The sequence below is a fragment of the Prionailurus viverrinus genome, chromosome B3 (genome assembly GCF_022837055.1).
Source record: "Prionailurus viverrinus isolate Anna chromosome B3, UM_Priviv_1.0, whole genome shotgun sequence".
NCBI lineage: Eukaryota > Metazoa > Chordata > Mammalia > Carnivora > Felidae > Prionailurus > Prionailurus viverrinus.
Window position 1 is genome coordinate 127,554,819 of NC_062566.1, and position 14,945 is coordinate 127,569,763.

The 14,945-nt window shown below is 45.7% G+C and overlaps 1 protein-coding gene and 1 long non-coding RNA gene across 2 annotated transcripts in view; one reads left to right on the forward strand and one right to left on the reverse strand.

The window, feature by feature from the left end:
• The window catches only part of KCNK10 (potassium two pore domain channel subfamily K member 10), a 123,721-nt gene that overhangs the window by 9,391 nt on the left and 99,385 nt on the right, over positions 1-14,945 (reverse strand). Inside the window, exon 5 of the mRNA XM_047862432.1 lies at positions 450-636. Within this exon, the coding sequence (XP_047718388.1) occupies positions 450-636 (187 nt within the window). The remainder of the gene's footprint in view (positions 1-449; positions 637-14,945) is intronic.
• LOC125167773 (uncharacterized) lies at positions 3,214-14,943 on the forward strand. The gene is made up of 3 exons (XR_007152936.1): positions 3,214-3,315; positions 7,952-8,032; positions 14,849-14,943. It is a non-coding gene; the product is annotated as an uncharacterized LOC125167773 (long non-coding RNA).

The following is a 14,945-nucleotide window of genomic DNA, read 5'->3' on the forward strand; positions in this document are numbered from 1 at the left end:
GGGCAATGAACATCCTGGGGAGGAAGGGGCCGGCTTTCTTTTCACACCAGAATCTGCGGCTTTTTATATTACATGGGACCACGGGCTTGAAATGAGTCCGTGCACAGCAGCAGTGACATTGAGATGTTTCCATTTGCTTCTCCCATAACGTTTTTTCTGGTGGTTAAAAAAATTTTTTTAGTGTTTATTTGTTTTTGAGTGGGGGGGGGGGGAGAGGGGCAGAGAGAGAGGCAGATACAGATCTCGAAGCGGGCACCGGGCTCTGCACTGTCAGCACAGAGCCAGGCACGGGGCTCAAACTCCCCAACTGTGAGCAGGAGACCTGAGCAGGAAGTCAGACACTTAACCAATGAGCCACCCAGGCGCCCCCTGGTGGTTGTAAAAAGCACTGTCAACAGAATATTCTCCCCGCTGGGGGCCCTGGTAACTGGGATGTCCAGGGAGCTTACCTGCCACAAAATCACCAAAGCCTACTGTGGTGAGAGTGACCACCACAAAGTAAATGGACTCCAAGGCTGTCCACCCCTCGATATATTTGAAAATGACAGCAGGGATCGTCACAAATACAATACAGCCGGCCAAGATGAACAGGATGGTTGAGATGACCCGGATCTTGGTCTGGCTCACTTGCTTTTTCTGGGAACAGCAAAGCAGAAAGATAGGTCAGCTTTATCACCCTGGATTCAGAGGACAGAGAGGCACAGAAAAAAATGTATTATGTCAGTGGCTTTTCACCTTTCTTCAGTCATGGGCAACTTTGGAAGAACCGGAGGAAGGAAGGCTGTGGACCCTCTCCTAGAAAAACGCACAGACAGAAGTTTTCAGATGCTCTATAGGTGGCTCTTGGACCCCAGGAAGGCTGTTCATGGACCCCGGGTCAAGAAACCATGGACCGTGGGTCAAGAAACCCTGCTTAGGTCATGCCTTGAATTTCCTTCAAGTGGTTCCAAATGCTGATTCTAACTTCCTCACTGGTGCGAATATAATTATTCCCCAGAAGGGGTTGCTGCCATTTCTCACGTATTATCGATACGTGAGCACAGGTTTGGAGCTCTTTCCAGAGTGGCCGCGATGGACTTGGCACCTAGTTTCCCTTGTATCAAAGGGAACGTGTTGGGGAAAAAAAAACAAAAACAAAAACAGCTGGCCTGAGACAGACTAAAATGTTCAGAGGACAAGGAAAACACAGCCACCCCCATACTCATTTGAGACAGACTCTAGCTTCTTCACCCTCCTTCCCTGCTGAAGTGGTACGTTTATAACATACTTTTCTTTCAAAACACATGTGTTTGAGCTAGCGCTACGGCGTGTTTAGGCTGTGTTATCCACCAAATACGGACAAAAGTCTAAGCCAGAATGATGGGGTCACTGTCGAAAATGACAGGAGCTTCATTTCAGATCAGCTTCTCAAGGAGCCAGCAGGAGGTGAGAGCATTTAGATTGGGTATTAGACTGACATCACTCAAAGAAACAGTGCCAACGGAGTCCAGAGGTAGACTGAAAGCATCATTGGTATTCCCCTTGAATGCACTCAAGACAACACTGGCATTGCCTCTGGACTAAATAATCTTTAAGGTCTTCTCAAAGCTCCCAGGACTGGCATGTCAATTGTCATCAGGGGGCCCTAGCACTATAACCCAACCGAAACCATGTAATACCAGAATGAATGGGCCTTTCTACACCACCTAGATTGATGTTCTGCAAAAATACACCACATGTGGGGCACTGGATCTAGGAAATCCTTACCATGTGTTCTGTTTCCTATTCATTGCCTTCTGGTGAATCAGAAGGCAGAGAACCTCAGAGCCCAGAGAGACCTTTGCATTCATACACCTCATTTTACAGACGCAAAACCAGAAGCCAGGAGGGGTTGAGGGACCAGCATAAAATGATTTTGCTAATTAGAGGCAAAGCCAAGATTAGACTCCTGATGTGATTAACTCCCAGTCCAGTGCCTACTGATGGAACCAGACTTCAAGTTACTCAACAATTTCCCAGCTCAAACAAAGTTGCCAGAGTCCCCCCCCCCCCGCCCCGTCCCTCCAACCTACCCCCTCATAACAAAATCAACCAGACTAACCCCCATGAAGAACAGGCCATCCTGCTTCCCTTCTAGAAAGGAAGACTGAGAATAAAAAAGTGTTACTATGCGATCTGTCCGGGAATTCCTAACCTTCAGTAATAAGCAGTGACACCTCTGTGACATCTTCCCAGGACAGAGAGAGTCAATTGTGTCTTCTAAGATGAGCCACTTGGGTCAACCATGGAAATGCCAGTCAAGAAGATGACTAGGTTTCCCCTCCTTCCATCCCCTCCTCCCCAATTGAGGGAGAAAGGATGGTGTTGCTTGTTCACTGGAAATTTTCAGGGATGAGGAAGCTGAAAGGAGGAAAGGCTGCTGTCCGCTCTAATCATGCCTCAGAAACATTCAGCCCCACCTGACTGGGGTCCCAGTCCCAGGTATGCTCAACGTGGCAAAATGGAGGACACAGGGCAGTCAGTAAGAGCAGTTACAGTGGAGAACATATTTTGGCACAAATCTAAGTCAGCACAATTTCCACCCCCGTTCTGGGATCAGTATATTCCCTAAAAACACACAAGAAGACCCAAAGAAATACAATCCTTCCTTGTGAAAAGTAGTCATGTGCTCTAACTCCCAAGAGGGCATTCAGTGTATAAAGTGGGAACAGGGAAAAATTATTTGATCCATGCTCTTACATGGTCCCTTCCTCATCTCCTCAGAAAAGCCATCTGGAAAAAAAAAAAAAAGTGATAATTTACTGATATTGTTGAAACTGCAAATGAAAATTCCAAGTATTTTTGCACGGAAGTATTGTGACCAGATAAATCACTTGAGAACCACGGGAATGTCTTCCCCATTTCATAAATTTCCAGACTGGATATGATAGCAGGACTGGGGGAGCGCAGTTGAGTCCCTCTGAGAATCCAGGAACTTATGTATCACTGGCCTAGTTTTGTTTATAGATATATATAAAAATCCAAAGCCCGAAAGGAGATTTCACCATCAATCATTAAATTCATCTAATTGCTGGCAATGGACACACCATTCCCCCCCACACACACACCATAAATTGTCCTCCACAAACACATAATAAAAGTAAAGTGAACTAAACGTTTGTGAGACACTTGTGAGGTCATAAATTAGGGTGGGGACACAACTGCAACCCGCATGAGGCTGAGGTTGGCAAAGGAGGACTGCAAGTATGTGAAAGCTGGGGGACATTCCCCAGCCCTCAGAGGTGGGCAGAAGGGACGATGGCACAGGACAGGATTCGTTTCGTGGCAAAGAGGGAGGTATGTAACAAAGGCTAAATAGTGGTGTCTTAAATGTATTATCTGTTGGAGAGTTTATCAGCAAGGTAAACATTTCACCACTGCTCACTGCCCAAGCCAGCACGTGTGTTCCTGGGCTGCTGCTTCCAGACATCCTACAGTGATGCTCAGTGAATGCGTGGAGAAGTCAATCATTGGGGTATTTTAGGGACATAAGAAGTCAAGTGTCTCGCATGCGTGTGTATGAAAAGCTGTCTACCCATACTTCACTTTAGAAAGAGGTGTGGAGGCGACTGGGTGGCTCAGCCGGTTAAGCGTCCCAACTTTGGCTCAGGTCACGATCTCACAGTTGGGGAGTTCGAGCCCCACATCAGGCTCTGTGCTGACAGCTCAGAGGCTGGAGCCTGCTTCACATTCTGTGTCTCCCTCTCTCTCTGCCCCTAACCCACTCGCATTCTGTCTCTGTCTCTCTCAAAAGTAAAAACATTAAAAAACCTTTTTTAAAAAAGGACAAGGTGTGGACGTAAGGTTTTAGCAATATATGTTATTCTGGATATCCATGCTTTTGCTGCCCTCCAGATATTAAAATGAAACAAAACAGTTGCCTTACTTGGACGCTTCACAGCTTTCAAGATGGAACCACAAACTACCTTACACCTCATCCAGTGATCTTTGGACTTTGAATCCCCATTAGCCCTGTAACTGCACCCTACCACTTGTAAAATGGTGGTTAGGAACTCAGAGTCTAAGAGCAGACTGCCTGGCACACCTCCCATCCCCACTGCTATATACCTGGGTGACCTCAAGCAAGTTTGTCGATCTTTCTACACATCAGTTTCTTCCTTTATAAAATGGACGTAAAAGAACCCACCTCACAGGATTGTTTGGAAAATTAAATGAGTGTGCAAAAGCTGATCACACTGCCTGCTAAGTGCTCAGTGACTGTTAATGATTATCTTGGATGTACAAGTTCAAATCTTTTCTTAGATGTGGACAGTCCCAGATTTAATGCTGCTCTTAGCTACTGAGGAATGTTCCCTCATGTCTGGCTTAAGATAATCTTTGTTTAGCTTCAGGAAGTCATTGTGGGCTTCCTGGATACATTATCTCCTATAATTACCTCATTTTTAATGAGAAAAAAGGTCCTCATTCTCTCTTGGTTCTTCTGTGTTGACTCTGGGTTGAGTTCTCAGACAGTCTCAGCTCACAATCTTGAACACTTTTTATTTGCCTTCCAATTAATTTCCCCCTAGTTCTTCATCAGCCTTGCGAGACTAAAGATTGAAGATAATGTTTGCGATGTCAGAGACCAGCTGCAGAGACCCTGAGAGGCACATACCTTGCTTCCCGAGCCAGCCGCCTCCCCACCTCCCCACCGCTTACAAAGCATGCTGTGTTTCCACGGAGGGGTTGCTAAGCAAAACCACACTGCTTATTTACCAGTAAGCCCAGCAGCTAGCAAAAAGCTTTGTGAGAACCCAGATCTGACTGAGCTAATGTGTTCTTGGGCGAAGAAAATTGTGATCTGGGACAAGATGGACTGATACAATATTTGGGCAGGAGTGACAGGATGGTTGTGCACATCTGTCCAGATCTTGTTTTCACACTTTGCTGATTAGAATAAATGATGTGTTCTTTCCTTCTTATGCAAATAGCATTATGCGAAAGGATTTCCTGCCTCCCATTGGCACGAACTGCAGGAATTTTCGAAGAACTCAAAACCTACCTCCTGTAGACTTTGCATTTAGTTGTCAGAATTACGTGTGCAATTATTCCAAAGAGTAAAACAAACTTCACAAACAGAGAGCAGGAGAGCCAGCTCTAAGAGCTCTCCTTTGAGACAGGGAGGTATGTGCTGACAATCCTGAAAGGGTTTACTTGTTTCAGACCTCAGGGGATCAAGCCACACGTCCAACTCTCATTAAGCAAAACGCCCTTCCTGTGTTGGCTTACTTCTGCAGTCTTATTTTAGAGAACAAGTATATTTCTATTCATTTGTGGGTGAGTCCTTTATTTGACTTTTACCTCTCTAATGCCTGTTCTCCTTTTCACTTTTATGTGATTTCTTCGAATTCTGAGATCAGCAATCCAGATTGTTGTGTCTGGCCGAGGAAATTGCTTCTTTGTTGTGATTTTTAGCCGGAACATAGGAGATTTTATTTAATAATAAGGATACTGCAATAAAAGTCCTAGGACAGGAGCTAGACATGCAGAGCTCTACTTTACAGTCTGGTTTGGTTTTGTTGAAATGCAAACACATCACCATGGTAATACAATTCAACTGAGAATAATTTCTCAAAATGGAAAGATAATAGGAACTGCCTTTCAAAAGAACTGACTTTATTTTCTGATATTATTATGTTTTTCCACAAAGATTTCTTTTTCCACAAAATTCTAACAAATAGTTTCGATATTATAATGAATAACCATGTAGTATCAGCAATTCTATAAACTTTGAGGAGAGCTTGTAAACAGCATTTGCCTATAATCTCCATGGCAGAGATACTATAAACACACGTTAGTGAGAATCATGTAGCAAAATCTTCATGGAGCCTATGGAGAATGTCCTACTCAAAGGCTGAATACACAAATGTATTTTGTTTATATTCAGGTCAATAGCTGAATTCACACACACACTAAAGTTTCATCTAGCACCTGACTCTGAGCCACACTGCAGCATCTAATAGGTTACTGACAAGTTCAGTGCTTTCCTGGTATCACCATGCAAAGTTTTTTAAAAAGCTTTTGGTATATATAATTAAATTGTTTTTATCACTGAAATGCCAATATAGGTGCACCTGGAATGTAGAAAAATTAAAATCCACAAATAATAAACATTCTCAGCTGTTCTACTCTAGGAACACTTTAATTAAAATCTTTTAAAGTCTTCTGCTCTACAATTCAGTGGTGTTTAACATTTGGAGATAATATTCAATTGGAACACAAGAGCTTGCACTCAGAATACAGCCAGTTAATTCATTCAGCACATAATTTTTAAGGACCTTTCATATGCCACAGGCTGTTCTGGCTGCAAGGGACACAGCAGTCTGAAAAGAGAGAAAAGTTCCTTCCTCACACACACAAAGTCTAGTGCGCAAGGCGGGGTGGGAACCACCAAGTCTTTGGCTGAGAGCAGTCTTTGTGGCGCTGTCCATGGTGTCCTGCCCTGGTGCAGGTGTTGAAGGCAAAGTATAGTACCTAATGACATCCCACTGATTAAAAATACCACGTAGGAGAGAAGACAGAAATATTCTTGTAGCTCTGGTAATGTGGAATACAAAAGCGTGCCAACGGTGATGGATAACCCTTGGATCTCTGTTAGTTAAGAATTCAGAAACCGTACCCTCAGGATTGGAACAGCACACAGGCAATCACACCGATGTAGGAAACTCCCACATGTAACCTTGGCTGAAGAATGGTTCTGCTCTTCAGCTGAGGTTTGGAAAGCAAGCCCATGGAAAGCAGAGGAGGATGGACCCCCCTCCTGATGAGCCACCTCTACAGAATAACCCCTGGCAACCTTGATCAATGCCCACCTAGCTGCTCACCTATCCAAAGTCTAAAGTTACTTTACCCAGACTTCAGCAGCACAGTGAACAACACAGCCTCCACCCCAAAATGCCCTCCCACCGTTATATGTACGAGCATATGATAATAATACTGCAATAACAATGCTACAGACACCTGAAGCCGCCTCACTCTTCTCCCCTGGCTAACAAGCGTTCAAGGTCAAGCAGTCCACAACAGCCAGGGCAACAAGATCCCACCCCAATGCTTCTTTCTCGAGCAGAGGGCTCCCCCTGCTACGATACACATGGCATGTCTCCAGCCTTACTCTGACCCAGGAATTGAGCACTCTGCCTCTTCCTCTCCTTTCCTTTTGGGAACAAAGTGCCCTCAAAAAGTGGCCTTGTGATCTCCTGTCTAATTCTGGCACTGTTATTAAGAACCCCATTTTTCTACAGATACAAGCCATATTCTCCAGTGTTGAGAAAATATAGTAATACTGTGCTTTAGTGCATCATCTCCTTTGTCTTACTTCTCAATCAGTTCATACCTGGGGTGGGAAGGAGGGGACACTATTTATTTGGCTCCTTCCAGGACCCCCATCATCTCAACTCTCCTCCCTGCAGTCCTTCCGGTATTTTATGTTAGTGATAGCTCAATAATTATTACACAATGAAGGGGATAAAGAGGTCAGACTGTGTCCACTGGGGCAATTTCTCCTCAATGGAAGGCGAGTTCCCTTGTTTAGACTATGGCCCTCACCAAGGAGGAGCACAGGTAATGAAAGCAGAAAGAAAGTGATTACAATGGACCTCCTACTGAGGGGCCTGTCCTAGAAGGAGATGAGGAACTGGGGAAGTCATTAAGCAAAGCCAGGCCCCAGAGGGGCTTTCTGGAGGAACAGGGACCCCGCACAGGGATGAGACAGGCCGGGGGATGGAGCTGGGGAACAATGGTCACAATGCAGTCACATTACACATTGAGTAAAGTAAAAGGGTCACAGTGGATTATCAAGGAGCCCTTGACTTGTCCTCATCCTTCCTGGCCATCTCAGAGCCAGGTCACTGTTGCCTGGAACCAGCATCCAAGTGTACTCAGGAAGTGAGGGAGAGAAGAAAGCCTTCACATGCCCCCCTCCCTCCACTTGCAGGTATGAATAACCCAGAGGGAAGACACTTGTGAGCCTCTGGTGGGCTGCCCAGAGTGCCTGTCTACATGCCCAGGAATCAAGGTAAGTGGCAAAGAAGCATGCATTTTTCTGTGGCTTAATATTTATCTCACCCACTAGAAGACCTGAAGAAAGCCCCAAGATCAGCCAGAGTTAGGTCAATGCCTTTAAAATGCACGTGGGTGTTGTTGAGTCAACACCCGTGAAGATCACTGGGTGTTACTGGGGATGTGGTAAGCAATCCCCTCCCCAAGAGTTACACCCTTTCTTTCCTTCTTTCTAGAGAAAGACTTTTTCATGAAAGCACACAGGGATGCTCACTCTCATAAAACTATAGAGAATAATGAAATAGGCCTTAAGAAATTATATGGGGCAAAGATGTGGGAACTAGAAGAGAAAAAGGCAATGAGAAGCAAGAAAACAATAATTAAGTCTATGAAAAGGAAGAGCACGTTTGAGGAAAAGATTTGGAGTATAGAAAGCAGAAATGAAACAATGGTTTGAGGGCCTAGAATTTTCCTGGAGGTACAAGAAGGCTGCCCAGACAGGTTTGCAGAGAATTGTTGGGAGATAGAAAGAAAATGGAAAGAAGACAGAAAGAAATATGCATGCACTTTCTAGTTAGACTGGAAACAGGAGCTTAAGAAAGAATGAAACACGGCTTCACAGAAAAAGAAAGAAAGAAAGAAAGAAAGAAAGAAAGAAAGAAAGAAGAAAAGAAGGAAGGAAGGAAGGAAGGAAGGAAGGAAGGAAGGAAGGAAGGAAAGAGAAAAAAATCCTGGGGCACCTAGGTGGCTCAGTCGGTTAAGTGTCTGACTTCGGCTCAGGTCCTGATCTCATGGTTTGTGAGTTCAAGCCCTGCATCAGGCTTTGTGCTGACAGCTCAGAGCCTGGAGCCTGCTTCAGGTTCCATGTCTCTCTCTCTCTCTCTCTCTCTCTCTCTCTCTCTCTGCCCGTTCCCTGCTTGCGCTCTCTTTATCACTCTCTCTCAAAACTAAATAAACATTAAAAATTTTTTTTCAAAGAAAAAAATCCTAAACTGTGAAACCCTGCATTGAGACAACTTGATAGAAACATCCAGACTGAACAAATTTTCTTTTGCAGAATATTTTCCAAGCTGTGAATGAAGTTGAATTCAATACTTTCTCCCCTTTCATTCAATAAATATTTATCATGCACCTACTGAGCTCACTTCACTGACGAGCAAAACAGAACAATGCTCCTCCCAGGACAGAAGCTATAGAATGCCAAGTACTCGCTCTCCCAGCCTCCCCCCTGCAAAGACACAAGCATGTAGCCCAGGCTTCCCCGACCACGGAGACAAAAGTCAGACTCTGAACCAGACACTAGTGAGACAGATGTGACAGACTTGGCCTTGGAGTATCTTTTCTATGGTTTTCTGTGTGTTTTCCTCTCTCTGGTATCCCAAAAGCTATTCCTAAGTGAGGAGCAAAGATTCCCAGAGGCATGCCTGCAGAACCACTTTTTTTAAATTTTTTTTTAAAAAATTTAAGTTTATTTATTTTGAGAGAAAGAGCAAGTAGGGTAGGGCAGAAAGAAGGGCGGGGGGCGGGGGGAGAGAGAGAGAATCCCAAGCAGGCTCCACACGGTCGGTGCAGAGCCCAATGTGGGGCTCGAACTCACAAGCTGTGAGATCACGACCTGAGCTGAAATTAAGAGTCAGACGCTTAACCCAGGCGCCTCCAAACCACTTTTTTTCTCTCCCACAGAATAGATAAGATCGGGCTAGGGTCAAAGACAGAGAGAAGGCAGAATGGCCACTCGGCCTGGAAAGGGAAGAAGGGTGGGAAGGGACTACACCTTCCCAGGGTCTCCTAAGCGGGGTTAGCAGAACCTACAGTCTGAGGGACCAGGGGCAGAGAGGAAGGGGTTAGATGCAGAGCCCTCCTCTAGTGTGGACGCAACTACCTCAGCACCTGTGCCCAGCCTGCCGCGCAAGACTCTTGGCTCCCCCGAAGTCTCCTGAACAGAGATTGAGGGACATGGACACTACACAGGGCAGAGGCATGGAGAGACAACTTTGCCCCCAGTGAAGGTGGAGCCAGACAGCACTAGATGGAAGCTTCCATGGGGGCAGGGAGGTGGCAGGGAGCAGTGGACACACCGTCAGTTCTACAAAGAAGCAGGGACCATGTGGGTGCCATCCTGGGGCCGGTGGCCACAGTGAAGATATTCTATCCCATTTTCGGGGCAGTCACAGGGTGGTTCTAACAGCAGCACCTACGGCCCAGAATCAATGGGATCAGCACGGCAAGATGCTACCTATGCCGGCCAGAAACGACAGTGGCTTCTTCCGGAACCACTTCCGTGGCGTGATTTGGGTGACTGCTCTTGGCTGGGTACCTCCCAAGTCTGGGTCTCTATCCATCCCAGGGATTCGGTAGCTATCAGATATCCTTTCATTTTTTTTTTTCTTTTCTCCTCAAATTATCCAAAGTTGGTTTCTCCTGAGTCAGCTAAGCTGCCTGCCTGCAACCGCCTCTCCAGGAGGTCAGGGTAAGCTGGCTTTAGCCACTTGCAGGCAGGTCAGGGACACGGCCCCATGTGGTCCCCGGGACAGGCATACACCTCTGAAGTCCAAGATCAGCCTGAACTACAACCTGACGTGGCATGACAATGTTTCCGATGTTCCTATATCTACAGAAAAGTCTCGTTAGAAATTACAGCGGGTTTCAGCTGTGCGGTGGGAAGGGCTGCAACCATTCCCAGGACGGAGAGTTAGAGAGAGGGCAGTATCTGACTCCTCCCACAGGCCAGCCCTGCAGGAGGGGACCAGCAGCGATGCCAAGAGCAGTGTTAGAGCAGAGAATGGAGACCCAGAGACATTAATGGGGAAGACACAGGCTGCGGCTAGGACAGACACGGGGACACATGAGTGACAGCCCCTGCAAGTGTCAGTGGGAAGGGGATCGACATGCCAGTGCAGTGCCCAGCATTTGGGCAAAAGACGCAAAGAGAGACGATTCAGAAGCACAATTATCAACGTGTTGACGACAGATCTCCTTGGACGAGGGGCTTTTGCAAGATTTTACTTTCTTTTTTGTACTGTTTTCCAAAACCTCTACAATGGCTAAGTTCTCTCTGTCAGCTTTGTAATGAAGGAAAAGGAGGGGGCAGGGGACTGGGAGAGAGAGGGGTAAGGAGGAGAAAAGGGAGAGAGGCAATGTGGACTGCTCCCGAATGCTGCATGGCTCCCTTGAGAAACAGCACAAGTATCCGTAAGGATGCAGTTGGTCTTTCTTGCTTTTGGGACAGACATGATGGCCGTGCCCTGGAGGGAAAACTGGAACAGAGAAGGCGGAGTCCATACTCCCCACAGTAAAGAACAGAGATGGGCCTTGTCTGAGCCTTCGGAATCCCAGGGTCACATACATGCCTACAGTGGCGGCGGCAGCCGTGAGGACGTGGCCTTGCTCCAAGGCGGTAATTGCATCCTGCCTGCTGCCCTGCCACCTCCTCTTCCCGCAGAATGTGTCACCCCCCCTTCCTGAGCAGAAGTGCTGGGAGCCCCACTGTTGGCAAGCATCTGCTGTCCCTCTCCGTCTTGCCTGTAATTCCAGTCATTTTTGCAGCTTACCCTCTAAAGAGACAGAATCCCACTTCATGCTTCTGTGCCCTCTTTTAATGTTTATTTGTTTTTGAGAGAGAGCGTGAGCAGGGGAGGGGCAGAGAGAGATGGGGGCGGGGACAGAGGATATCGGAGCTGGCTCCGTGCTGACAGCAGTGAGCCCAATGTGGGGCTCGAACTCATGAAGCATGAGATCATGACCTGAGCCTAAGTCAGATGCTCAACTGACTGAGCCACCCATGTGCCTCTTTGCGTCTGTGCTTTTTAAAGGCTGTTCTGTCTGCTGGGATATTCTTCCTCTTCCCCTTTTTATGCTTGTCAAACTCCTGATGCTCCTCGAAACACAAATCCACCATTGCCTCCTGCAGGATGCCCTCTGCCCTCTGGCTAGAGTTACCTCTCCTCCCCCTGGCTGTCTCTGTTCTTTGCATTTTCCCCTGTCGATGGACCCACTCATCCTGCATTGCTGTCTACCCACATGTGTGTCTCCCCCATTTTGTATCAAATGCGCGATGTGTTTCTCTACACTTGCTCCCTCTTTTTTAGCACCTAGGGAAAACAGGGGAGTAATCATTTAAGGCAAACCAACCTACAAAGGACATAAAAGAAAACTGTTCATCCAGGAACAGATAAACTGTCAGGATTTTGTAACGTAGAACACTAGTAAGAGTATCCACTACAGAGGGGCACAGGTGATGGCCATATATGCAGGCACACAGGACAGGTTTGTGGAATGGAATTGAATATTAATAGCACAGGAACTGCATGAAGGACAGAGTCTTGGCTTTTGAACATAGCCTTTCACACAAGAATAGAAATCATATGTGTGTGTTCCCGAAGCTACACAGGGGCTCCCTGGAAGTTTGGTGTGTTTTTTTTAACAACCCCATTCAGACTGTAACCCCCTAAGAGGTGACTGGTAAATTTGGGAGGGTGTTTGTGGTTGTCACGATCACAGGGGCACTCCGGGCATGCAGCGGGAAGGGGCAAGAATGTACAAGAGTTAGTGTCACCAACCAGACAAGAATCCCAAACTTACTGTGAGTTTTGACTATCCCATGGAGAAAAATTCATGTTTATAATTACCTGAGCTGAGAACTCAACTCCCTTTTACGTGTAGACACACACACACACACACACACACACACACACACACACACAATTTTTTTTGCATAGTTTCAATATAGACTGAACTTTACAAGAATGTGACTCCAATCAATGTAAATTGCAAGAAGGTTGAATCTTGACTAGTTGGAACACTGCCAAGGACTGTTCTCCATTTTTGAAAAGCACATCATTGGGGGGACATCCCTTGTAGCATCTTAGTCACTGGGGGGACACACCTGAACTGACCCACGTTTGGAACTACCGCGTTCCATACACAGACGCGAGGGTCTCGCTGCTTCGGTGGGTCTCCTAGGGTTTCATGCCCAAATGCCTATTACTGAAGCATATTATTCTATTGTAAATGATCTACCTTTTATCTCTCCTTTATACTGTAGCTAGAAAATACTATTGAAATTTTCCAAATTATATGTGTAGATGAGTTGCACAATCTAGGAGATTTATTTCAATGTGGTAAGTGGGCACTAATGAATATTTGCTCCAAAAGATGGTGTTGGGTTTTACAGGGTTGAAAACGACTGGATAAAAGTAAACTGTATATTGTATTCAAGGCTGCCTTGCAAAGTCTGGAGAATTATGCTTACAGGTATTGCCTAATGAAACAAAAGCCCCTCCCTAGCACATAAATACTGTGTGCAGTGTGCAAGAAGCATGATCAGAGGACAGCCCCCCCCTGGACCCCCCCTTTAACCAAAATATTTGCACTTCAAAGGTGAAGACCAGGGTGGGGTTTTTTGTCCCCCATTGCCATTTATTAGTATACAACACTATTTTTGGTTTCAAGGTCATTTTGCATATCAAAATGCAGGCTAATGCTCATTCATTCATTTATTCATTCATCAGGCATGGATTCAGTGCTCTCCGGGTTCTGGGTTCCAGCCCTGGGCTAGAGACTGGGCCTCACAGAGCTCTCAGGCTGATGGGGACGTCAGCCATGAAGCACGTAACTCCAGTTCAGACTGATGAATGCCATCCTGGGGGTGTGCAAGGTGTTACGGGAGTAGGGGGTGCTGACCTCCTTTTGGAGTCAGGAAAACCTCCCTGAAGACCTGACATTTCCCCTCAGAGCTGGGGGACGACAGGCCCTGTCCAAAGCACCATAAATATCCCATGCAAAAATCTGAACAGGAGACCATGGCACATTCAGTGTAGACACAGCCCCTATGAATTTCCCCTGTGGACGCAGAGATACGTCCCCCAAACGCAACCATCAAGGATCCCACTCCAAGGAAGAATGTTAATTGTAAAAAAACAAAACAAAACAAAAAAAAAACCAATTTTTTTAAAATTTTGATATGAATTTTTCACAAGGTATGGTTAGTGAGTTCATCTGTGTTGTTGTTTCCCTAATGATGAGAGAAGAATTTGGATTCAAGACGTTTCTAGAGATATTATTAAAAAAGGCATGTGATCATCTTTAAAAAGGAGAAAAGAGATGGGAAGCAATGTGCCCATTTTTCAGGCAGGGGGCAATCTCCTCAACCCTCAAACTCCCGCTAGAGAAGCTCCCAGAAGCAGGTGTCACATGTTTATAGGGCCATCTGGACAGGTCCTCTTTCCTCCTCTTCCCTGGAGAAAAGGCTGACAAGCCTCCAAAGAAAGGGAGAAGAGAAATATACCTCATAGAAATACAGAACCAAAGGGCTAAGGGCAAGTGAAACTTTTTTTTAAAAAGCAGCAGAGGCAAGAAGCAAACAGCGACGTCAGAAAAATGATGCAAGCCAAAGAAAGGGGTAATAACATTGCGAGAGCACCATATGGCATTTATATGCCTGCATTTTATTTTAAATGTGGATATTTGCTTTCTTGTTAGCCTTGGTGACAATCCTGTTACAGTGCTTGGTGAAATTCATTTTTTTAAAAAAAATCACACAGCAGCTCTCTGTCCTCTATCCTTAAAATCATATATAAATTCCTTTTTTTAGCCGCATGCTATATATCCCTGTTGCTAATCGTCTAAACTGAGCTGTAAAACCGCATTAAATTAGAAGGGAAAGTCCCGTGCACTGACTGATACAAGGTGCCCAACACATGTGTTTGTGCTTCCTCAGCAGGAAGAGGGGGTGGGGGATAGGTAGACAGCCAGATATTAATAATAATAATTGAACATTAATTTCATCATTAATCATTAGTAACAATAACGAGCCCTTGCAAACGTTCCCCAGGCTCACATACAAAGACTGTTGATGCTTACGGTCAAATTCACTTCTGCCAAGGAACGGAAACAACCGACAGACCCCTCTGTCATTGCTCTATCTACAT